Source organism: Neophocaena asiaeorientalis, unplaced genomic scaffold, assembly GCF_003031525.2.
Source record: "Neophocaena asiaeorientalis asiaeorientalis breed wild unplaced genomic scaffold, Neophocaena_asiaeorientalis_V1.1 scaffold9, whole genome shotgun sequence".
Lineage (NCBI taxonomy): Eukaryota > Metazoa > Chordata > Mammalia > Artiodactyla > Phocoenidae > Neophocaena > Neophocaena asiaeorientalis.
In genome coordinates, this window is record NW_020171825.1 from 139460 (window position 1) to 166701 (window position 27242).

The following is a 27242-nucleotide window of genomic DNA, read 5'->3' on the forward strand; positions in this document are numbered from 1 at the left end:
TCTAAAGAGAGCAATAATTTCTGGGTCTGTCATTGTCTCTGACTGAGCACACTTGCTGGCCCATGTTTTCTGAATTAATAAGATACAAGACAGATAAGGGTGGAGTTGATAAAAGGACACAGGAATTCTTTCTCCTCTGTGGTTCCATGAACCTTCTCAGAATGTGGGTTCCTACAATACTGGAACAATTTCTGTGCCAATGTGCAATACCGGCTTAAAGGCAGAAAGGCATAGATGAAAAGGCACATGATGGAAAATAAAAAGAATTTCTCCTCCATGAAAAGATGTGTACAATGTAATGCTTCAAAACAAAACTTTAGTAAAAATTTGTTTACTGCGTTCCAAGACTATCGGTTTCCACATGAATACACGTCATTAAAATATGTGAGAAAGCAATTTAGTGAAAGCAATTTCTGGGAAGGCTTTGGTAGAAGGTACAATAGTGAGCTCCTTCTAATAAGAAACTATAGTAATGGAATAATACATTCATCATAGGAAGCCATACATGAGAATTATATCTTGTGAGTCTAAGTCACTGAGTATATTATTTAATTAAGAAATCAAGTCAAGTGCCCACCCTCATTATTTTGTGTGATAATGACTATTACCTGTTGTTTTGTTTTGTTTTGTTTGCGTTACGCAGGCCTCTCACTGTTGTGGCCTCTCCCGTCGCGGAGCACAGGCTCCAGACGCGCAGGCTCAGCGGCCATGGCTCACGGGCCCAGTCGCTCCGCGGCATGTGGGATCTTCCCGGACCGGGGCACGAACCCGCGTCCCCTGCATCGGCAGGCGGACTCTCAACCACTGCGCTACCAGGGAAGCCCTATTACCTGTTTTTTAAGATGATTGATTTTGAAAGAACCCAAAGAGCATGGGAATTTCAAAATAAATTTTGGATTTTATTTTCATTACCAAATGTGTATGTGTGTCTTGGGTTTGGAATTTTAATTCAGTTGCTAGTGGTCACCCGTATTACCAAGATCCATTCTCTACCACCTCCCATTAGATAATCTGTTGTTGTTGTCATTGATGATGATATTCTGCCTAAAGTACAATAGAACAATCCGCAAAGCATTCTTAGCAAAATCAAGTGACCCTTTATAAAACGCTGGCAGTTGCAAACAGGCAAGCATGAGATGATTCTCGAGACTGAGACCCCCATGGAGTTCCAAGTGCTTGTACCAAGAGGAAAGTGCTCGTGTGGTTATTGGTAATACTCCACTAATTCAAAACACTTTATTACAATAAATCACACATCTTGAGAGCTGCACTAAGCACTACGCTATTGGCTTTACAAGCAATCTTATTTAACCTTCACAATAACATTGTGAAGTTGGTATTGTTATTGTCTCTGCTTTGCAGATTAAAAAAGGACAAGGATTGGAAAGTTAATTACTTTATCCAGTATTACATAGCTGGTATGTGCTAGAATGGGGGCTCAAAACCAGCTTCCTGGGCTTCCCTGGTGGCGCAGTGGTTGAGAGTCCGCCTGCCGATACAGGGCACACGGGTTCGTGTCCCGGTCCGGGAAGATCCCACATGCCGCGGAGCAGCTGGGCCCGTGAGCCATGGCCGCTGAGCCTGCGCGTCTGGAGCCTGTGCTCCGCAACGGGAGAGGCCACAACAGTGAGAGGCCCGTGTACCGCAAAAAAAACCACCAGCCTCCGCAGCCGTAAGAGTCTTCAGTTTTGCTCCCTGAGATCCTACCTCCTTTTAATTTGGTCATTACAGGCCCTGCTGTCAATATGCTATCTTTTTTCTGGCTTCTCTTTTCTATTAAAACAAACAAAAAAAGGTTTTCTTGTTGACTGAAAGGTGGAGAAAGGGGTACTTTCATACATAATTACTAAGTGTGAATTAGAGCCTCCTTTCTAGAAAATAGTTTGGCAATATGTGTCAAAAGCCTTAAAAACATATAAACTATTTGACAAAGAGATTGTACTTCTAGGAATTTATCCTAAGAAAAATTCTGGTCAATGCTCAAAGATGTACATTTGAAAATGTTTATGGAGGCGTTTCAGTAAAAAAAGAAAGACAGAGAAAGAGAGAGAGAGAAAGAAAATTAACTCTAGTCATAAATGATTGATTATAAATTATGAAATTAGAATAAATGCAAGCCATTAAATCATGATTGAACTTTATTGATATGAAAATATGCAAATAACATATTAATGCAGTAAAAGGGTCTGATGTTTATATGTATATGTGTGTGTGGGCATAATATACCTGAAAGGTTAACTCTGAAATATTAGGGGTGCTTGTCTCTGGGGAATGGGCTTAAGATTTTTTTTTTACAGCTCGTACACATTTTCTAAGTATTTAATAGTAAACCTGTATTAATAATATAATGAGAGGAGAACAGTTAGTATCTTTAAAACTGAAATAAATCATTGGACATTCAAAATGAAGCCACTTGTGTTAACTTAGGTTCAGCTGCAAGGGACAAAAAGCCCCAAATAAGTGTCTTCTATAAGATAGAGTTCCTTTCTCTCTCATATAAAGTTGGAGGATGTCATTCAAGGTTGTTATGGTGGTCTGTGTTGCTATAGATCCAGAATCCTTCTACCTTTTTGCTCCACCTTGCATCACTTCCATTCCCCAAATTGCCTCCTGGACTAAAATGGCTGCTGTAGCTCTAACTCTTACATCCATATTCCAAACAGCAGGAAGGAAAAAAATAGAAAGTTTCTGCTTTCATTTCATAGACCAGTGTATATATATAATTACATGGTCAAGATGAGCTTCAAGAAAGGGAAAGAATGTCCTTTTTTTTGTTTTTGGTGGCCATAAAATTTTTCTTAGTTTGTAAGACAAGAAGAACAGATATGTGGAGACCCCTGCCCCTGCCACACTCCCCTAAGGACTTCACCCTAGGATTCATGGTTCTGGATATCCCACCATGTGCCTCACGTAGCTACTGTTACATTAACCAATCCAAATGTTGTTGTGTAATTCAGGGAACTAAAGAGAAATGGACCATGTTTGCATTTCCTTCACTTTATTTCACACAAAGAACTGACCTTGAGAGAGCACTTTTACTAACAATTAAATTGATTCATTTGATTTTAGTCTATTGGAAAAAAAATCATTTAACAGAGAAAATTAGTCTGCTCCTGATGAAAGCAAATATGTGCCCCAGGGATCCTTTGCTCCATGGTAAGAGAGTAGAGGATGCTTGTACAGAGGGTTCCTACCTCGTGACTGGCGGGATTGCTTTTGTCTTTTCTCCTTAAAAAGAGACTCCCAGACATTTGACAGATACTTTAAAAGGCGCTTATGCATGTTTGCATCTCAACCAATGTATGTATTCTCAGAATGAGCCTATTTGTGATGGATGTGCTTGATTCTACCACTAAACTTACCTTTTAAAATTCATTCTAAAGGGAATCAGAATCCTGTAAATGGACAGCTGAGAAGAACCATTTGTAATTGGCATCTTGGATAAGAGAATCTTTGTGTAAATGTGCACCGCCATTTTGTCATTTTAAAAATACACGTATGGCCTGTGAATTTTGGCATTTGTCACTCTCCGCCTCCCTTATTTTATAGAGGGCAAGTTTTCTTTCTGCAAATGATCTACTACCTCTGTTACCAGGAGTTTGAAATTATAATGATAAATCCTAGGTAATGGGATCTTTGCATCATCTCATGTTTCCATCAACAGTTACCCTTTTGAACACAGACAGGGTCAGACGAACACGAAGACATAAATATGCAAAGAAAATGTTTATGTCTGTGAGATAGTGAGCTCAGGGTGGAATAAAACAGTGAGTGCTTGTAGTTGGTGTCTTTTCTTAGAAAAATAAAAATCCTTAATTCTACCCTATTCCACCACGCCCCTGCATGCACACGTAAGGAAAAGAAAATATATATTAGTGGGAAAATATTTATAAGTGGTACATGCTTTCCAGTGTAGTATATTATTGATAGATAACTAATTTTAAAAATAAATCTATTTATTGATTTGTTTATTTTTGGCTGCGTTGGGTCTTCATTGCTGTGCGTGGGCTTTCTCTAGTTGCGGCGAGCGGGGGCTACTCTTCGTTGTGGTGCACGGACCTCATTGCAGTGGCTTCTCTAGTTGTGGAGCATGGGCTCTAGGTGCGCGGGCTTCAGTAGTTGTGGCTTGCAGGGTCAGTAGCTGTGACTCGCAGGCTCTAGAGCGCAGGCTCAGTAGTTGCGGCACATGGGCTCAGTAGTCATGGCACACGGGCTTAGTTGCTCTGCAGCATGTGGGATCTTCCCAGACCACAGCTTGAACCCATGACCTCTGCATTGGCAGGCGGATTCTTAACCACTGAGCCACCAGGGAAGCCCCTAGATAAAGACCGGGGCACGAACCCGCGTCCCCTGCATCGGCAGGCGGACTCGCAACCACTGCGCCACCAGGGAAGCCCTAGATAACTAATTTTGAAGGTGGTAGAATATGAGTAAGATAACCTACACATCCAGCAACCTGGATGTCTAATTCAATGACTGTCAGATTTTAGCATCCTGTACTATCCTGAATTTCATCATTTATGTCTTTTAAGCCAAAAGAAACTACATTTTCCCTTCATAAATATGTATTCATAAAATTTCTGCTGAGCAGATTAATTGTGGCTTACACAAGCTAATTTCACAAAGTCTTTTAAGTGATTTGTAATTCTCCTACCATTAAAATAACATTCCCGGACTTCCCTGGTGGCGCAGTGGTTAAGAATCCACCTGCCAATGCAGGGGACACTGGTTCAAGCCCTGGTCCGGGAAGATCCCACATGCCACAGAGCAACTAAGCCCATGCGCCACAACTACTGAGCCCGCAAGCTACAACTACTGAAGCCCGCATGCCTGGAGCCTGTGCTCCGCAACAAGAGAGGCCACCGCAATGAGAAGTTCACGCACTGCAACAAAGAGTAGCCCCTGCTTGCTGCAACTAGAGAAAGCCCACACAGAGCAACGAAGACCCACTGCAGCCAAAAATAAATTAATTAATTAAAAAAATAAAATAAAACAACATTCCCCTCTTTCCCTATGCTAAATGCACATTATATTATTTATCCTGAGAATATTTTTCTATTGGTTCAGTGAGAACTGTCTACCAAATAAAGATAAAAGTTTACCACTTTTTGTAAAAACACACCACGCTTTGGAATTCTAGTTTTCATTTTCTCTGAGATGTTATATACAATAATCAACATAATGGGGATAAAATACCTACTTTTAAAGTCTTGTGGAGGAGAATATTTGGGCAGTTATATGCAAAGCATATGTAAGGCAGAAACGGCCTGATGCATAGCAAGTGCTCAATTAATGCAAGCTATAATCTTTATTATGATTATTCACTTAAGTTTGCAGTGTTAAAATGGAATGACTCATGTTCTAAATATAAAGCCATAAGAAGACAAATCTTTGATAACAAAGAAAACGTAAAAAGCTGCAGACAAAGTTAGAGTTCTTGATGTTCCATCGTAAGTGTCTCTGACTCATTTCTCCTTTGTCTTGAAGATGTTTCACGAAGACTCCGCTGGCGGGTGGCAGCTGGTAGCCGTAGACGTCAACAAACCCCAGGGACGTGCCCCAGCTTGCCTTCAGGTGTGGTATGATGCCATTTCTAAAAGTCACCCCCAAAGGTCTTTGATTTGATTTTATACGAGGAAATCTACAGCTCTCCAAACTCTAGATCCACCCAAATTTGTGGGCAATATTACACTCCATCCTGTATTCCCGGGACCTGGCATCCTTTTTAGATACACACTAGGGATTTGGTAAATTTCTGGTAAATGAACGCACACAGGTAAAAGCAGGCCAGTGGTAATGAATTGATGAAGAATTTTGTTGTCTCATTAAACCTTGTAAAGGTATTCTTCTGCAAAGGCCTGAATTGTTTGGGGCCGGGGGCAGTCAAGATCACAATTCACTTACTTGAGTACCTCACAATGTACGCAGGAAGGAAATGTCTTGAATATGTAGTCTGTTGTTCTGCGTCTGCAAGCTCTCCGAGCAGCGTGGTATAATAAAGGCACTTCCTTAACAAAGTGCACCTGCAGCAGACACAAGGCGATGGGATTGCAGGGGAGCCCAAAGTCCTGGCAAGTGACCGGAGGATGGGCCATGAGGTCTCTGGCCTGTGAACCTTCTGGACTTGCCTTCTGCTCTGAGCTCCCCAGAAAGCCTAATAAAATCCTTTTCTTCAGTGGACCACAGAGGCCTCTTCTCTTTCATGTGCCCCCTCCCTGCCCACCAATAGCAGTAACTCATTCAAAACAACATCACCTTAACAAGAGCGGCATCCCTGCCGTTCCAGGGCTTTTTATATTTCCATTTCCCTCCTCTTTAAGGGTGAAAACTCAAGCTGTCCCTTGTTGGGAGCAGAAAACTGATTCTTCCTCCTGGAGAATTTTCTTTTCTTCACCCTCTTTCTGTTTTCAGTTGTAAATCCTCTTCCTACAAGGGGACTGCTTCTTATAGTTTTTCATATCCCCCCCTATAATTTGGGGAAGGATTTATCACCTACTTCAGGATGAGAACACATCTTCTGTCTTTCTTTTGGATCTTTCTCCAGGTGGGGACTGGTGCATTTCAAGGATTGGTACATAAGTAGCAAAATACTGTCCTCTGAACCTCTCCTGTGGGCTACATCTATATGGCTGTTGAATCATACAGTTATTTGTTTGTATCCATTAAAAGGATAGAGCAGGGGCTTCCCTGGTGGCGCAGTGGTTGAGAGTCCGCCTGCCGATGCAGGGGACACGGGTTCGTGCCCCGGTCCGGGAGGATCCCACATGCCGTGGAGCGGCTGGGCCCGTGAGCCATGGCTGCTGAGCCTGCGCGTCCGGAGCCTGTGCTCCGCCCACAACAGTGAGAGCCCCGTGTACCACAAAAAAAAAAAAAAAAAAAAAGAAAAAAAAAAAAAAAAAAAGGGAGAGGTTAAAAAAAAAAAAAAAAAAAGGATAGAGCAGAAAAAGAGGAAGAGTTTACAATGAATACTGATAATGTTAAGTACTATTCTCTGCTTCTCTTTCTGTCGTATATTGGATGGTGACAATGCTGCTAATAATTCAACTTCTGTAGCTACCTCTACTACTACTATTACTGTCACAGCAATAACAATGACAGCCATTGTAGTAGCAGCAGCTTCTTGCCTAAAAAGTACTCTTACTTACATTATTCATTAATCCACCAACCGATATTTACTGACACAAAGATGGTCCTGAGCAGAAGAAGCCCAGCCCCTCCCCTCGTGGAGCTTACAGGGTACTTCAGGCAGTGAGGAGAAAACCCGGCTTTGAACGAGCAATCACAGGAGTGATGGGCGTTTGGAAGGAATAATGCAGGATGCTATGGGAGTATGTAATTTGGAGTCCGCTCTCCTTGTCTGAGAGTCAGGGGAGGTCCTTGTGAGGTAGTGGTACTTTAACCGAGACTGAAAGCATGAGGCAGGGAGTGAGGAAGGGTGAGACTCAGTACAGCCCTGTGCTGCGGAAAGATTGGCATCCTCTATGGGCCTTTGTAGAGGTGAAGTGGAGACCCAGAGGGCCGCCTGAGTCTCCTGACCTCAAACAAACAGAGAAACCAGGACTTTTACCTGGTCTTCTGGTTCCTGGTCCCATGCTCTATCTAGCTGAAAAAATATGCCAAGGAAACATTCATTTGTAATAGAAATCAACGATCAGGCCTGTTAGGAGTACCAAATCAGGGTCTTCCTATGCCCCAAATGCATTGCTTAAAATTTTAGTAAATGCTTGTTAATAGATGCCTCAAGGTTGCAGTCTGGAATTAGGAAGCGAGCCTCTATATCAAAAAGATTTGAGGGGCTTCCCTGATGGCGCAGTGGTTAAGAACCCACCTGCCAATGCAGGGGACATGGGTTTGAGCCCTAGTCCAGGAAGATCCCACATGCCACGGAGTAACTAAGCCCGTGTGCCACAACTACTGAGCCTGCACTCTAGAGTCCATAAGCCATAACTACTGAAGCCTGTGCGCCACAACTACAGAAGCCCGTGTGCCTAGAGCCCATGCTCCGCAGCAAGAGAAGCCACTGCAGTGAGAAGCCTGCACACTGCAAAGAGTAGCCCCCGCTCGCCGCAACTAGAGAAAGCCTGCGCACAGCAACAAAGACCCAACACAGCCAAAAATAATAAATAAATGAAAGAAATAAACTTATTTAAAAAAAAAAGATTTGAGATGGCAAGAGCTAGATGGCAATGAAGGTGTGATGGAGGGGCAGCACGGAGCAGGGACATAGGGAAATAAAGGTCAGCAGAGGGGGGCGGATGTTAGGCTAGCCCTGTGTGGATGTGGTGTCTGGGAGACGTGAGTATTAGGCATGTATGGTGGGTGTGGCAGCATGCTTGGTAAGTTGTATGGTTGATGGTACATGTGGTTGGAGACAATGAGAGAAGGAAGGCAGACAATTCAGGATGAGGCTCCATGCAGCTCAGCGTCCCATCTTTGGTCCTGATGCTTTCCAGAAAGAGCTGATCTGTAAGAGTACGGATGAAAAGTGGGATGGCCAAGGGGTCACCTCTTTGTATTGGGCATGACGTGAGCTGTGACTAAAGAGAGAGAGTACATTTCCACGTCTGGGTGAAAAATGAATTAATTATTAACTTATTAAAGAGAAAGAAAGTAAGTAAAGAAAAAGTACTGAAGATACAATGGTCGTGAAATACTCACTTGGCTCTTACTAATGATTAATGCCGTCTAAAACTAGTTAACAGGAAAATTTTCATCTGAACCATACCTCACTCACTGCCTTGGATTATAGTATCTCACTCAAAGACAAACTGTAGCATATATTACTCCTTTTTATTTTTATTCTTTCTGTTTGTTTTTTATTGAAATATAGTTGATTTACAATGTTGTGTTAGGTACAGCAAGGTGATTCAGTTTTTTATATATATATATGTATATATATATAAACATACATATACATATATATTCTTTTTCATATTCTTTTCCATTATAGGTTATTACAAGATATTGAATATAGTTCCCTGTGCTATACAGTAGCTGTATATCTATTTAATATGTAGTAGTATGTATCTGTTAATCCCAAATTCCTAATTTATCCCTCACCTGCACCCCCTTTGGTAACCATAAGTTTGTTTTCTGTGTCGGTGAGTCTTTTCTGTTATGTTGGTAAGTTCATTTGTATCATTTTTTTAGATTCCACATATAAGTGATATCATATGGTATTTGTCTCTCTCTTACTTACTTCACTTGGTATGATAATCTCTAGGTCCATCCACGTTGCTGCAAATGGCATTATTTCATTCTTTTTTATGGCTGAGTAATATTCCATTGTATATATGTACAATGTATTGTATATATGTACCACATCTTGTATTGTATATATGTACCACATCTTCTTTATCCATTCCACTGTTGATGGACACTTAGGTTGCTTCCATGTCTTGGCTGTTGTAAGTAGTGCTGCAATGAACATTGGGGTGCATGTATCTTTTTGAATTAGAGTTTTCTCTGGATATATGCCCAGGAGTAGGATTGCTGGATTATATGGTAGCTCTATTTTTAGTTTTTTAAGGAACCTTCGTAGTGTTCTCCATAGTAGTTGCACTAGTTTACATTCCCACCAACATTGTAGGAGGGTTCCCTTTTCTCCACACCCTCCACAGCATTTATTATTTGTAGCTATTTTGATGATGGCCATACTGACTGGTATTAAGTGGTACCTCATTGTAGTTTTAATTTGCATTTCTCTAGTAATTAGAGCTATTGAGCATCTTTTCATGTGCTTGTTGGCCATCTGTGTGTCTTCTTTGGAGAAATGTCTATTTAGGTCTTTCTGCCCATTTTTGGTTTGGGGTGTTTGGTTTTTTGATATTGAGCTGCATGAGCTGTTCGTATATTTTGGAAATTAAGCCCTTGTCGGTCACTCTTTTTATTTTTAAAACGAGCAAAATGTGAGTGTGTTCTTCTAAAATGACTTTTAAACTGTAGAAATAAAATAAAAAGTAAGAGTTTGCTTTAACTTCTTCCAACTATCCTCCCTCATTCCACTTCCCAGAGGTAACCTAGTGGTCAGCGTTAGAAGCCAGTCTCCTAAGACCCTTTACCCCTGAATTTAAACATTATATCTCTTCTATAAAGCAGCATTTCTGCCTCCCAGAGGCCCTGTCATTTTCACATAGTGTTTCCTCTTTCTAGAACACTCTTCTCTCGCACTCAGAGTTCAGAATTCAGCTCAGATGTCACTTTCTTAAGGAAGCCTTCTTCGTCCTCAAAGAAACAGATCAGGTAGCCCAGTTATATGTGCCCATATCCTCCTATGCTTTTCTTTTGTGTTTATCATAATTTTAATTAAAAAAATTTTAATGGTATAATTTGTTATTTAATGTCTCCTTTTCCAACCAGAGGAAACTCCATGACACTAAGAATCATAACGGTCATGGTCAGCATGTGAAATAAATACATCTGTGTTTAGAAATGTAATCTTAGGAATAACAGTTGAAAAGAATCAAAACCAATTCCTACCTACTAAAAAAGTAGAATTTGTAGGAATGAAGCATTTGAACAGCTGTAATTAAATTGAGTTAGTGATTTGGCCATTTGTTGAAAAAGATTGGAAGAATGAGGTAGAAGCAGTATCTGAGATGGTAAACGAGTGACCGGGAGTCCCCATTTGGGTATTAGGAATTATTGATTTTGTCTTGAAAGTGGAACTTTGTTTCCAAATTTGATCCCAAGTTTAAAAAGCAGAAATTTCATATGAAAACCCATATATCCTACTGCTTTTGTAAAATAGAAAGATCAGGACCCTCACCCCCATGTGGTGTAATTGGCTGGAGCTGGGCAGTGGCTGCCGTATTGGGAACCGTCTCTCCAGTTTCCGGGAGTCTCCCAACGGTCCATATTGTTGTCCCGACAGCACTGGGAATGTGTGTTTTATTTATCCACAGATTCGTATGGTCACTTTTCTCAGAGTAGCAAAGTATTTCTCTTTGCCCATCACTCTATGGACAGAAAATAAATAAATAATAAATTCATAAGTGCACACATATATAAATACACACGTAAATGCATGCATGAAGGAAAACATTGTTTGCAAAAAGAAAGGAGAAATGAACATGATTCTTTGTAGAAGTGAGAGTGGTCCCTGTGTGTTTAGTACATGACTCCGGGTCTGCTTTTCTCATTCATTTTACCTGCTAGGTGTCAGGAGGCTTTGTTTGGGTGACCCATGAAATAAGGTACAGAAGTGTGACTTTAGTTTACAAAGATGGCATAAGGGTAAGTAGTGCGTGAGTTTCCATTATTCCCAAAAAGTCTTCCCGTAAGTTTTATGTCTTCATAATTTCAAACTGTTGAAATCTTAACTCAGCATAAATGGAGACTGGCTCAAATTCTCTTATAAGTGAAGGACATTTAAAAACCATCTCTGTCCTTGTTTCAGGTGAAATTGCTTCACATTGGCTAACTTTCTTCACTGGTATCGTGTCTTGTATTTTTACTTTCTTTTCTGCTTTCTGTATCCTTGTCTAGTTTATTGGTATACGTCTATCTGTCTTCCCCACCAGCTATAAGTAATGAGGTAATTTAATGAAATATGATTGACTGATGTGGCTTAACTTTCCCCACTACTGTTAAACTAAATACATGATGTGACTGGTGCTTCTGTGATTCTGGGTGTTTGATGTATAATACTTTATTTTATTCTGCTCTCTCTCTCTGTATGTGTGTATCTATCTACCTATCTATTTAAAAGACATATGTGTACATATGTATATGTATATACACATTTTTTTACATTACATGAATACATCTGTCAGGATTCTATATATTCCAGTAAGCAGTGATTAGGATCTAAGCAATAGGAACAATTTTTTATTAAAAAAATTTTTTTCCCCACATCCCTACACACATTTTACCTTATTTCAAATGTTGCAATATTTGTGGTGTTTCTACCCCCTTTTTACATATGTTGATTATGGAGGTATCAATTGAATTAGGGACCTTAGAGATCTTCTCACGTTTTTACAGAATAATAGGCTCTATAGAGCCATTTATCTAGGAAAAAATAGGCACCTTTGGTCTGCAGTTTGAAACCCTACAAATTCCATTCTGTGTTCTGAGACAAATTATAAACATAATTATAGCTATAATTATAATCATAATGGGAGTCATATGCAGGCATACAGGAAAGGATTCAATCTGGGGCCCTTAGGGTGGTCTTTTCTGTTTTTATAATGAGTGAGAATACACATGCGTGCACATTGAACTTCACAACCACGAGTTTGGAGCAGGTGGACAAGAAGAGCCGTCTTACTGACCTCGTAGGTTCTGTGTGGTGAGCTCTCTGATGCCACTTTTTGAAATTTTTAGTTAATTCACTTAATGTTAACAGAGTTAATTTTGCTAGGACATATTTCAGGTTTATTAATGAACTTCACACCACGTTTAATAAGGAAATCAGTCATGATCTAAATCTATGCAATTCCTAACAAATTCATTCCTAAGTTAAGGACAAGTAAGCGAATGTCCTGTTGCCCCTGAAACACGCCCCCCTCCACTTCCCAGTCATCTTGCCTAGAACGTCTTTCTGCATCTGTCTATCCTCACTTCCCCATGCTCTGCTGAGTTGCTCGTTGTCTGGGGACCCTCCCCTTCCTGCCTTCAGTCCTGGCTATGGGAACGTCACTTCCTGGCTGGAAGTGATGGAGAACGTGCATAAGCCAAACACCGCACCTGGTTTCCTTTTCTTTTTGTGCTACAACTGCCTCCAGCACAGACTGCTGGACTGTGCTGACATGACTCCCCTACCTCTCATGCCTGCCTCTGCAGCTGCAGACGTCCTTGCTTCATTCTGCGAAGTAACTCCCGGGACAGCATCTTTCCTGAGGGAGAATAAATCACCCAATTGTAGCCTCTTAGAGAACAGGCTTTGGAGACAGCCATATTTCAGCTATGCTACTTATACTGTGACCTTGGGCATATTTCTATAAATTGGGAATAGTATATCCTTCCTTGGCTTGTGAGAATTAAGTGAGTATTTATGTCCTAGTCAGGAATTATTTGGTTGCGAGGATCAGACCATATGCTCACAGGGAGTGTTTATTGCGAGTATAATCAGAGCTGCCAGGGGACTGCACTTCCTTTGCCCTTCTCTACTGTCTGTTTGGGCCACAGGATTTCTCATCTTTGTTTCTGTCTGTGCATTTGCCTCTGTTTTCTCACCATGCAAACTAGCTTCCTTCTTTTTCTTACGTTTTACCCAAATATGGCAGATTGTGACTGAGTTTAGTGACCTCCCATTTAAGGGTTCTAAAGAGATCCATCAGAAAACATCCAGAGGTGAATGTAGAGCTGGGAGAAGTTTCACCAAAATGGGACATTGGCCAGAGGCAGGAGGTCATGGGAAGTGAATGGAAGCAGTAGGTCCACTTAAGCCAGGCACTGGGCTTTCCTCCAGCACGAACTCAAGGTAATTTTCCTTTTTAATCCCCTCTGAAAACCCTGCTCCCATTTCTGTCTACAGGAGCCACCTACTCAGCACTCTTCTTCATGAGCTCCATGGGGTGAGTGAGAAGGGACACATAACTTTGTCCCATGGAACGGGGGGACTTGACCTCGGGGTTATAACTCAGGGATCGCTTTCCCCAGGAAACTGTCAAGTCATACAGGACTTGAGAAGTCTGTTAAAGGCTAAGTAGGTTATTATGGTCTGACCTGAAGTTCAAATCACCTGTAAAATAATTTCTTTGGAGAAATGCCACATAGTTTCCATGAACTACTTACAAATGAATAATTTGTAAATTGGAGCCATTTGACAATATAATGTTCAATCATTTCCTCGCATTAAAAACATTATGAAATAATGTACTGATAGAAACAGTTAGGAAGAATACCTCGGTATCCACTCTTAGAAATAATGATAGCTACATTTACAGACCACTTGCTATGTATCCGGCACACAGCGTCTTAGAAGTTGAGGGTTCTGATCACCAATTCCAATGGAGTGGGGGAGGGGAGAGTTTTCTCACACCACCAAGCAATTTTCTGACACCAGCTGAGTACCCTGAATTCAGCCCAAAGGTTCAGGGCTCAGTCCTACAAGACTACCCCTGCCACCTCCTTTTCAGATGTCACCTGGGCTTCTGACCAACCAGCTCTAGTTGGAGGTTCCAGTGACCTCCTCAGGTTTGAATAATTTGCTAGAGCTGCTCACAGAACTCAGAAAAATATTTTACTTACTAGATTACCAGCTTATTATAAAACAATGCAATGAGGGACAGCCAGGTAGAACAGATGGCACAGGACAAGGTATGAGGAAGGGGCATGGAGCTTCCATGCTCTCTGAGAAACAGTCTCCAACACCTTAGCATGTTCACCAACCTGGAAGCTCTCTGAGCCCCGTCCTTTTGGGGTTTTATGGAGGCTTCATTGCATGGACAGGGTTGATTAAATCATTGCCAGTGGTGATTGCTTCAATCTCCAGTCCCTCTCCTCTCCCAGGACTTTTGGTCCCAACCCTCTAATCCTTTGGTTGTTGGCTCCTTTAGTGACTGGCCCTTATCCTTAGGTGCTTTCCAAAGTCACCTCATTAACATGAGAAAAGACACCTTTATCCCCCTAGTCCTGGGAAATATCGAGGGTTTTAAAAGATCTGTGTCAGGGACCAGGAAAAAGACCAAATATGTATGTCTTGTTATAAATCAAAATATCACAGAGGTGTTAAATTACTTAATGATCATAACATCATAAATGTAGGTACTGTTATGATCTCTGTTTAACAAATGAGAAGTTTGAGGCACAGAGAGCCTAAGTAACCTGATGATGGTCACATAGCTAGTTACTGAGTGGGAATTTCCTCACAGGCAGTCGACCTCTTGTTTTTAACCACTTCATCTTCACCACTGTATGTTATCCTACTACAGAAATATTTCACGGTTTGTCCATTTATTCACTTCCTCATTCTGCTGATGGCCATTGAGGTTGTTTTTTATTGCTTTGCTCTTGCAGACATTCTAAGATCCTTCTTGCCCTCGCATGCTTGTGCATACGTGTAAGAATTATCTGAGTATATATAGTTAGGAGAAAAATTGCTCGGTTTAAGGATATGAACAAACTTAGGCTTCATGAGATGTTGCCTGATGGCTCCCCAGATGAAAGTGCCACTTTTTACTCTTACCAGCAAGAGTAAGAGTTCTCATTCTTTCACATCCTCGTCCACACTTGATGTTATCAGACTTTTACGCCTGATAGCATGAGATGATATATCATGACGTTAAATTTTAATCTCCCTGATTAAAGCCTATGGTTGTTGAGCATTTTTTCATATATACATAGACCACTTATATTTTCTATAGATTGCTTATTCCTGTTTGTTGCCCATTTACCTGTTGATTTTTCCAAATGATTTTCAGAAATTCTGTGAGATTCTAAAGGGCACATCACTTCTACCTAACATTAAAATATTAGAAAAGTAAATCCAAACGATTAATACTTGACCTACGTATGCACGTTTTACACTCTACCATCTTCAGGCAATAACGTAATTCTTTTATGTGGTGTTACCAAAACCATTTAGAAATTTTCTTTAATTTGTGAGTTTCAGCAAAGGGAAAAGTTACAATCAACTCTTTTAGCATCAACCGGTTAGTTATCTGTTTAAACCCATTTTAGCATAAGCAACAGCAGCGCTGAAGAGGTCACCCTAATGCACGATAAACAGAACACGGCTGAATTGGGACCTCATTCCTGGACTGCTGCTGTGATGAGCTGTTTTTCTCCTGCCTCTCAGGTAGGAGATTTCATCTCTTGACAGTTTGACAGATGTGGCTGCACGGCTTTGAGGCATCTTCCAACACACACCCAGTGATCTATTATCTTGAAGAAAGTCAGTGACAAGAAAATGAAAGTATGCCTGAGACCCGGCCTCCTTAAGCTCAATTTCTCTCTGGTAACATCCCATCGTGTGCCTCCTTCTATAAAGAACAGAAATAATAGGCTTTTACCAAGAGTAGGTCAAATTGTGGCAGAATTACTACTATAGTGTTTTAATGCTTTTTGAGAAAATTTCCATTGAAGGCGAAGATGGGAGGAGGGGTAGATTGTGTGAAATGTGTATTTCGAGTGACAAGGTGACATTCTAGGCACTTCTTAAATGCCTGTCTTCTTAATAAACCTTCCCACAAACTGGCAGATAATTTCAAGAATTGATTGCGCCCAGGGGAACATAGGTTCCATGTACAAGCAAACCTCTTCCATCCTTAAAGACCCATGTGTGGCCCAGCTAAGACAGTATGGTCCAGGAGAACCTCGGACAATTGGCTAAATCTCCCAGAGACTCAGTTTCCTGACCTGAGAAATGGGGATAAAAACATCTCTCAGGGGTTGGTAAGAATTAGAAGTGAGGCACATAAACTACCTAGTGCTCTGTGTGGGATGCAGCAGGTCACCCAGTCCGCAGAGGTGACTGTCGTTACTATTAGCATATGGTCCTCTCCTAGCCCTGTTCACTCTGAGTGTCCTACTCACTTCCAAAAAGTCAGCTGTCATGCACACTCATGGTCCAGTGGTGTCACAGCCTTCCCTTCTCACTCTGCTTTCTGAATCTTTGCAGCGCATTTCTAACACGTTCCCAGGTGTTCTGATGGAAACGTCACCCCTCCCCCACCCATCCCCACATAGACTTCAGGCTTTTCCTGCACCTCCAGAAACCTGAACACCAACCTATAATGCACCCCTCTTGGTCCTCCCCAAATCTGATCTGTCTTCAATTCTGTCACTAATTCAGTCTTTTGAATTTCTCTGAATCATCCGCTCCACCCCATGCTAAGATCCCTGCCCTCAAAATCAGATCAAAGCTTCCACAGTGCAGTGATCGCTGACTCCTTGATTGTATTTGGTCAGTTTCTCTCTGCTTCCAGCTGCTTCCACTATAGCTTTCACGTGATCAGCGCTTAGCAAATATTTGGGGGGTTGTATGTGAATGTGCACGTGTGTGTGCTTTCATGTACAGAACTACACAACCTCCCACATAGCAGACACAAATTCTTACTCTCCCCTTAAGCGGATGCCAACGATCCCTTCCCAAAACACGCTAGTCTGAGACCGTCTCAGCTGCTCACGGCTGGGCTCACTTTTGATCTGAAGTTAGCCAGCATCATCAGCTAGCTCACCAGCCCTCATCTCTGCTTCCAGACACGGCTGACTATTGGGATAGAGGGGATGACGGGGCCGGGGGCCACCATGAAACAGACCAACCTGTAGTGTTAACAAGGTGGCTCAGGGCTCCAAGAGCTGCAACAGGAAGTCACAACTCACAAGTATTTTCCAAGTCTCTGCATATATCGCTTTTGCGATCGTCTCACTGACTGAAACAAATCACATGGCTAAGTTCAGAATGAGAGTGGGATGGGAGAGCACTGCCAGGGCTGTGGATGCAGAGGTGGGTTCAATTTCAGGCAATTTCAGGCTCTGCCGCATAGGCTAAAGGGAATTCAAACATCACTGGCTTAGTATTACCATCAGTCCTTAGCCGCATTTCTCTTCCACCAGGCATGTTTTTCTTCTTGTTAAAAATCTAGTTCACATAGTAGAGTCAGGAGTTTTGAAAAATATTAACAGCAGTCATAGATATTTGTGGGCAATTTATGATTTAACATCTAGGCTTACTCTAACAGAGTGATAGACTCACGGCAGCCAAGAGACGAAAGTGTCTTACCAAAGCCCGTCTTCCTTCTTCCTACAATTTGACTTCTGCGTGTGTGTGGGATTCTCTTCTCCAATTTACTGTCCAGGAAAGAAGCAAACCAGTCAGGGCATGACAGTGGGCGTGGTTTTCACTGGTACCATAGATGGTCAGTACCTTTGTGGGGAGTCACTTGTGGATTTCCTTCTGCCCTATGGTTCTCCAAGGACATGCAGCAGGCAGAAAGAAAAAGCAGAGTTTTTAAGGATATCTAATGGTTCTGTTTTCAGTATTGCTATAAAGATATTTCCTGTTTCACAGAAATTCTTTATATCAGACAGAAGTATTTTGTGTATTGATAGTAGGAGTAACAAATACCCGGATGTCTTCTAAATAAGGGAAGGGAAATGGAAGATTTATTTTAGGTTTTGTGCCCTTGGTCTTTTACATTATGTTCTTGTTCCTACGCTCATGGCTCATATGCAAGACGGTTTCTGAGAATTTCATCTTGTAATTGCATTGTTCTCCAAATATGTTTATTTTGAAATCTAATTAAAATACAACTTTCTGAATGCTCAACATCATTAATCATTAGAGAAATGCAAATCAAAACTACAATGAGATATCATCTCACACCAGTCAGAATGGCCATCATCAAAAAATCTGGAAACAATAAATGCTGGAGAGGGTGTGGAGAAAAGGGAACACTCTTGCACTGCTGGTGGGAATGTGAATTGGTATAGCCACTATGGAGAACAGTATGGCTCCTTAAAAAACTACAAATAGAACTACCATATGACCCAGCAATCCCACTACTGGGCATATACCCTGAGAAAACCGTAATTCAAAAAGAGTCATGTACCAAAATGTTCATTGCAGCTCTATTTACAATAGCTCAGAGATGGAAACAACCTAAGTGTCCATCATCGGATGAATGGATAAAGAAGATGTGGCACATATATACAATGGAATATTACTCAGCCATGAAAAGAAATGAAATGGAGCTATTTGTAATGAGGTGGATGGACCTAGAGTCTGTCATACAGACTGAAGTAAGTCAGAAAGAGAAAGACAAATACCGTATGCTAACACGTATATATGGAATTTAAGAAAAAAAATGTCATGAAGAACGTAGGGGTAAGACAGGAATAAAGATACAGACCTACTAGAGAATGGACTTGAGGATATGGGGAGGGGGAAGGGTAAGCTGTGACAGCGAGAGAGTGGCATGGACATATATACACTACCAAACGTAAGGTAGATAGCTAGTGGGAAGCAGCCACATAGCACAGGGAGATCAGCTCAGTGCTTTGTGACCCTAGAGGGGTGGCATAGGGAGGGTGGGAGGGAGGGAGACACAAGAGAGAAGAGATATGGGAACATATGTATATGTATAACTGATTCACTTTGTTATAAAGCAGAAACTAACACACCACTGTAAAGCAATTATACTCCAATAAAGATGTAAAAAAAAAAAAAAAGCACAACTTTCTGTACATGGCTGATACAGTGTTCAGTGCATGAAATTTGTTTACCACGGTAGGGTATTTTATTCACTCAAGCAGCGATTTAAAGAAAGATTTGAGTTCTGAGCTGTACTGTTTATTATCCAAATTTATCCTTATTGTGGCCTCTTAAGCCACAATTTTGATTTGTTAGATGTTTGCATGCAGAGTCTTCAGAATCTATAAGGCACTATTTTATAGGAAAAATTACTGAACAAATTAATAGGAAGAACTCCTGTGAAGTACTTAAGCATTCATACCACTAAAAATGAGACACCTTAAGACCTTTTTGAAAATCTACAAATTTTCCTGGTCCCTCTCAAGATCACTTGTATCTTCCACTTGATTTCTCCTCTTATACATTCGTACCTTCCCCATAAACAACTGACTGTGTCTCTACCTTTAAATACCTTTTCAAATACAGCAATAATAATAAGAGTTTTGGAGTGTAAGATGCCTGCTATGGCATCTATACTATTTAGACTCTATCCTGTTTAGACTCTGTACTAAATAGTCTCATTTATATTCATGTTCCAGCCTAGAGATGTAGATGTTATTACACCCATTTCCCATATGAGAAAACTAAGTCACAGAGAAGTTAAATCGGGTACAGAGTCAAGATTTGAACCCAGCTCAGGCTGCCTTCAAAATTGACATTCTTTTACACCACGGTGATCTTAGACCCTTCAGTGAGGAACAGGTCATCTTCAGCTTTCAAATATAGGGTTCCCAAACTTACACCCTCTGTTAAATCACAGAGTCAGCTGCATTTTGACTGCCTGATGGGAGGCAGGAGAGCATTTGCTTTGGACTCAAAACAAATGAGACTACTTTCTAAGTCTGTGAACTTGGAAATCGATTCATCCTTCCCTGATTCTCCATAGATGAGGGGATAACAAATGCACCTTTTTCACACGGTTGTTGAGGATTAAATGAAATTTTTACACCAGCATGTGATATGCTTGGAATGAGGCTTGGCACAAACCAAGCCCTCATATATGAGCTCTTATTTTGATAATACATTTTGTCGACGTCGATTTGAATTGAGGAAGGATCCCTATCCAGGTTTGGCATAGACTTCTGTCTTTGACAGCATTCCTTTCACCGTAGAACTCAGAACTAATATGAAGAAAGGTGACCTTTCGTGTTCTTTTCTTTTTTTCGGTGGAACCCTTTGATCGGGTAGAATTTTGTAGCACTGGGCAGATATCTGCAGTCCTGTTTCATAGGAGATGATTTGAGCGGGTGTATGTCAAAATCACCAACAGTTCTTGCTTTAGTTTCCTATTGCTACTGTGAAAGATTTCCACAAACTCAGTGATTTCAAACAACACAAATTCATTATTTATGGTTCTATAGGTCAGAAGTCCAAAATGGGTTTTGCTGGGCTAAGATCAATGTATTAGTAAGGCTGTATTACTTCTGAAGATTTTAGGGAAGAAACTGTTGCTTTGCCTTTTCCAGATTCTAGAGGCCACCCGCATTCCTAGACTTTATGAAAGAGTTTGTGCTGGTATCTTCATAATCCTCTCCAAATGGTTGAAAAACCAACACATACTTTTGTCTCATGAAGCCAAACTGGTTTAATTGATTTTATTATTATTATTTTCTTTTACATCTTTATTGGAGTATAATTGCTTTACAATGGTGTGTCAGTTTCTGTTTTTATAACAAGGTGAATCAGTTATACATATACATATGTTACCATATCTCTTCCCTCTTGCGTCTCCCTCCCTCCCAAATCCTTTGTCATTTCCTTCATTTGCAAATATTTTCTCCCATTCTGAGGGTTGTCTTTTCGTCTGGTTTATGGATTCCTTTGCTGTGCAAAAAGCTTTGAAGTTTCATTAGGTCAAATTTGTTTATTTTTGTTTTTATTTCCATTTCTCTAGGAGGTGGGTCAAAAAGGATCTTGCTGTGATTTATGTCATAGAGTGTCCTGCCTATGTTTTCCTCTAAGAGTTTGATAGTTTCTGGCCTTACATTTAGGTCTTTAATCCATTTTGAGCTTATTTTTGTGTATGGTGTTAGGGAGTGATCTAATCTCATATTTTTACATGTAGCTGTCCAGTTTTCCCAGCACCACTTATTGAAAAGGTTATGCTGTCTCCACTGTGCATTCCTGCTCCTTTATCAAAGATAAGGTGACCATATGTGCGTGGGTTTATCTCTGGGCTTTCTATCCTGTTCCATTGATCTATATTTCTGTTTTTGTGCCAGTACCATACTGTCTTGATTACTGTAGCTTTGTAACGGCTCACGCTTGTCTCTGGAGCTCCTTTAAGCAGCGCTCTCAATCCCCTCTCCTCGCGCACCAGGAAACAAAGAGGTAAGAAAAAGTCTCTTGCCTCTTCGGCAGGTCCAGACTTTTCCCCGGACGCCCTCCCCGTTAGCCGTGGCGCACTAAACCCCTGCAGGCTGTGTTCACGCCACCAACCCCAGTTCTCTCCCTGCTCTCCGACCGAAGCCTGAGCCTCAACTCCCAGCCCCGCCCGCCCCGGCGGGGGAGCAGACAAGCCTCTCGGGCTGGTGAGTGCTGGTCGGCACCGGTCCTCTGTGTGGGAATCTCTCCGCTTTGCCTTCCTCACCCCTGTTGCTGTGCTCTCCTCCGCGGCTCCGAAGCTTCCCCTCTCCGCCACCCGCAGTCTCCGCCCATGAAGGGGCTTCCTAGTGTGTGGAAATCTTTCCTCGTTCACGGCTCCCTCCCACTGGTGCAGGTCCCGTCCCTATCCTTTTGTCTCTGTTTATTCTTTTTTCTTTTGCCTTACCCAGGTACGTGGGGGAGGGGGGGTTTCTTGCCTTTTGGGAGGTCTGAGGTCTTCTGCCAGCGTTCAGTAGGTGTTCTGTAGGAGTTGTTCCACGTGTAGATGTATTTCTGGTGTATCTGTGGGGAGGAAGGTGATCTCCGCGTCTTACTCTTCCGCCATCTTCCCGGAAGCTCCCCGGTTTAATTGATTTTTGATTTTGGAGTTGAGGCACTGGGAGGTGGGCATCCATTTTTGTGATGATGTTTCTTAATATAGAGACATAATATGCCAGCCAGTATTTGTTATATGTTTTAGTCAGTGATTACAAGCTTTTAGAATCATAAAATTGTGCATGCGTAAAACATTTTATAGGTCACCCAGTTTAACCTGCTACTTAGGAGTTTCCTCTACAACAGAGCTTCTCAAACTTTACTATCCACATTAATCACAGCTAAAGATGCAGATTCTGATTCAGTAGGTCTCTGCATTTCTAACACACTCCCAGGAAGCTGCTGGTCCAGGGACCACACTTTGCATAACAAGGCTTCTGAGCATTCCTGACATTGCTGCCTTGGGGATGATTCTGCTGTAGTCTCTTCTTCATATTTTGATAATTCCAACTGTCACATACAGAAATCAGTAGGTCTTGGATCAAAGCCAAACTCAAAACATGTGCAAACTTTTTCTGATGGTTTAAAAATATAAATCAAAATGACATTGCAGGGCTTCCCTGGTGGCACAGTGGTTGAGAGTCCGCCTGACGATGCAGCGGACACGGGTTCGTGCCCCGGTCCGGGAAGATCCCACATGCCGCGGAGCGACATTGCAATTGAAGGGAATTTTTGAAAAGCTAATGTGTAGGCAGGATCTGAAGAGTCTTATATTAAATATATCTATAAATATATAGATATATATACATATATAAATATATATACACACACATACATATATGTATGTGTACGTTTATCTTTATAGCCTACATCCATATTAAATCATACAATTGTGAAAATCTCAAGTTATATAATATTTTGTGGCACTTACAACTTTAACATTTTCCTTTACATTTTTATAGCAAAATGAAAACTCGCGGGGTATAAATTTGGACTGTCCTATGGATGTAAGCGTGACTCTGAGTGTAATGTTGCCAGCCGTTCTGCACTAAGGAAGCCTGTAGCCAAGTTCAAACGTTGGTTGCATTGGATTGAGTTGAAGTGGTCTATGTAGCTAGCTCTATCTTTAAAGCTAAAGTTACTGGTTTTATTATTTAAATTTGGCTACTGCACATACTGATTACCTTAATTCTTATTTAATATTTGAAAGTTATTACTTTGGAGAAAGTCAGCCGAGCAATGGTGATTATAGCATATCAAAATCCGTTGTAAGTGATTACTTTAATGACTCTGTACCAACAGGGATACGTAGACATTCAGACAAAAAATAATCTAATTATAATGACAGCACCAAAGTGAAGCTGTGACAGTTACAAAACCAATTTAAAAGTTTTTTGACAGCCATGGCTAAAAGCTTTGTTTGGACCTTTCAGTAATAACAGTTTACTTAAGACATAAATCCACAGCTAAGGAAAATAGAAAGTTGTGGCTTTTCTGTCATGCAGATGAAATGGAAATCAGTTGAAATGTTTTTAATAGAACATTATATTGAAAAGAGTATAGAAAAGGAATAATAGTTATGGAATTTAACTCTCACAATGCAAGAAAGACTAAATAAAAATTCTAGTGAGGATAGAAACTTGGCCACTGATCTGCTTATCTACTTTATGAAGGTCAGTAGTTCCTGCAAGCAAATTGATGTGCATTTAAATATGTTGATTGACAGTTCTGGAACTTGATTTTGTATTACCCATAAAATAAAGTCAAGGGCAAATAAATGGATGTAAGAATGCATCAGTAGCCATGGTGACACACAACCTTACTAGATATCTGCTTTTCCAATGGCTCTGACATCTCTCACATTATTAGACTTTATTACTTTTATTTATCTCACTTGGCTCTGGACTCAAATATACAACATAATTAATTCTTTGACTTAGTACAATTTATTTCTCATTCCTGAACAGAAAAATACCTCATGCACAGAACTGCATTTTTTTTACTGCAAATCTTAATAGAACATTTATAATATGCAAGTGCTGATGTAAGAGCTTACAGATATTTACTTGTTTATGATAACAACTTTTAGAGTAGCCAGTTTTGTCTCCATTTTACTGATGGGAAAACTGAGGCACAGAGAGGTTTAAGTATCTTGCTCAGGGCCAGAGTTCGTATGTGGTAGAGTTTTAGCTCCACGCACTTTGGCTCAGAGCCCGTGCTGTTGCTGACTGCAGGGTCATGAAGCCATATGAATGTGCATATGTGGATGCAGAGAGCCAGTGGTAGACTCAGAGGCATCCTTTGCCTCTTTTTCTGTTCTTAGGTTCTGCTTTAGTTATGTTCTTTCAGTTGCAAAGACTGAAGGAGTCTCAGGTCGAGATCAAATGGTGTCCGTAAGTACTAAGAACAGGCGAGACCCTGCTACATGGTGGCACCAGTCCCTGGGCAGTTGGCGCCAAGGGATGTGATTCAGTGGTTTGTTATGTGGTCAGCCTCTCTCTCCTCCTTCTGCCCAGGGCCTTCGGCTTCTACTCTGTCCTTTTATATACTTCCTACCCCATAGTGGGCAGGGGCTACCAGAATGGACTTAAACAGACATGGGTACGGAGCCTGGCTCTGCTGTATACTTGCTGTGTGGCCTTGGACAAATGACTTAATCTTTCTGAACTCACTGGAAGAAGTGAGTAATATATCCCACTGTGTATATGGTGGAGATGAAAAGAAATGAAATAAATAACATACTTATAGTATTCAATACATGGTAGCTATTATAATAATAGTCATTTTTTTGGAATGCCTAATTATTTCACCTCAGTGTAGGCAGCAGACTTGGACCAGACTTGGGTCCAAATTGTGGTTCCATCTTCAACACGTGTGTGTCAGACAGGAAGTTATTTAACTTCTCTGAGCCTCAGTTTCCTTCTCTATAAAGTTAGAGTAACTTCCTAGGGCCGTTATGACATTAAATAAGTTAATTTATGTAAAGCACCTACAACAGCTCCAGGCACATAATAATTATAAATATAGACATTAGCTATTATTAGTTGTAGTATAATTTTCAATAACATATTTATGCAAAGGGTACAAAGTTCCAATATATAAGATAAATAAATTCTGAAGGTCTACTGTACAGCATAAGTGCCTGTAGTTAGCAATACTCTATTGTATATTTAAAATTTGCTAAGAGGATAGATCTTATGTTGTGTTCTTACCACTAATAATAATAATGGAGTTGAAAGGAAGCTTTGGGAGGTGACAGATACGTATATGGCCTTGATGATGGTGATGCTTTCATGGGTGTATTTTTACCCCCAAGCTCCTTGAGTTGTATACATTCAATATGTACCACTTTTTTTAAAGTCAACCATACCTCAATAAAGTGGTTTAAAACATAGAGAGTAAATTATTAAAATTAAATTAAACTTAAATTAAAATTAAACTATTAAAAATAGTTTTTATTTATTTATTTATTTAAAGAAATAAATAATTTACAGAGGCAATAAATTTAAAAATAAATAGATCTTAGGTTTCTCCCACTTTTCTGCTTTTATGATTATCTCTAAAATGCTTTCCTCAGCAGTAGCTCTTTCTCTTAACAGAATAAAGCAATACTTGTTATGTGGTATCAGCTTTCCAAAAATAATTTCTGCATAGAGTCAGTAGTAAGGATAAAAGCTTCCTAACTAATCAGTGAAAATTAAGATACAGGCTGTATACAAGTTCAATGAAATGTATTTTCAGCTTTTAACCAAAAGTCTCTGAAACTCTCTCCCCAGTTATTTTTTAACTGCAGAAAAATGATTCCTTTGCTCACACTATTTAGTGACATTCATCAAGTTATCTTAGAAGGACTGTTCTGGACATGTGGTTGCCAAGGGGCAGGGGAGTGGGGGAGGGAAGGATTGGTAGTTTGGGATTAGCAGATGCAAACTATTATATAGAATGGATAAACAACAGGCCCTACTGTAGAGCACAGGGAACTATATTCAATATCCTGTGATAAGCCATAACGGAAAAGAATCTGAAAAGGAATGTGTCAATGTATGTATGTATAACTGAATCAGTTTGCTGTACAGCAGAAATTAACACAACATTGTAAATCAACTATACTTCAATAAAATAAATTTTTTTTAAAAAAAGACTGTTTTGCACAGCAGCATATCACAAAGATGTTGCAGACCAAGGCCTAAGCACATAGTTTGTTGAATCACGGGTTTGTTTCTTTGTTAAGAGTCCATCTGTTTTGCCTCCTCAGCAAATGATGCGGTCATCTGTCTTCCACATGTTCATCCTGAGCATGGTGACTGTGGACGTGATAGTGGCTGCCAGCAACTATCACAAAGGAGAAACCTTCAGAAGGCAATACGACGAGTTCTATCTTGCGGAGGTAAGCAGCTCACGGGGTGCAGATCACTTTTCAAGGTACACGAAAACCTCGGCTAGTCATAGCACCTTTTTTCAATGTGAAAATTGCGGTTTGTTAATTACTTGACTCTGACCAAAGCTGATTCATTGTCTGCCTCAGAGGTGTTTCCCTTGGTCACCGTGTTGCCCGATTTGTTTCCTGTCGCCCTGGGCCTGAGTGATCTTTCCCACAGTGTGTCACATTGCCACGGTAACCTTGCCCCACGGTTACTCTGGCCATCTTGCTGTTTTCCTATCAACCTCTCATTTTCTCTCCTTTGTCATGTTGTGTTAGTCTGTTTCTTCCTAAGTGTACGCAAAGCACAGAATCAGAATATTATAAATGAGCAAGTCAGCTCAACAGAACCAGGGAGGGGGCTGGGGAGAAACTGAAGGATTTCTGTTCTAAAAATCTGAGGTGTTGCAACCTGCACTAAAGATGTCCAGTCGGGAACAGGTAGGTTTAGTGATTAAATTAGCATCATCCAGCACTCCGCATCCCATACCAGAGTTTTGTAATAGACTTCTTATTGCTGGGGTAACTTTGTTAATATTTGATTCTTAAATATTTTTTAATGATTTCCAGAGACCACTACTTTTTTTCATTGTAAAAAATTATTTCTAAAATATATCTTAGAATTCAGTGGTTATGTACTTACGTAAAAATTGACAGACAGCTCTTTCAAAACCCATTCATCATATAAGTGAGGAATGCATATCCAGCTGTGCTACGCTTCAAGAAATCCAATATATGAAAAAGACAACTTAAAAAGCAGAAACAGGGCTTCCCTGGTGGCGCAGTGGTTGAGAGTCCGCCTGCCGATGCAGGGGACACGGG

The 27242-nt window shown here is 40.7% G+C and overlaps 1 protein-coding gene across 1 annotated transcript in view; it reads left to right on the forward strand.

Annotated features, from left to right (window-relative positions):
- NALCN (sodium leak channel, non-selective) overlaps positions 1-27242 on the forward strand; it is a 273387-nt gene that overhangs the window by 76850 nt on the left and 169295 nt on the right. Inside the window, exons 9-10 of the mRNA XM_024740178.1 lie at positions 5488-5574; positions 26256-26387. Of these exons, the coding sequence (XP_024595946.1) occupies positions 5488-5574; positions 26256-26387 (219 nt within the window). The remainder of the gene's footprint in view (positions 1-5487; positions 5575-26255; positions 26388-27242) is intronic.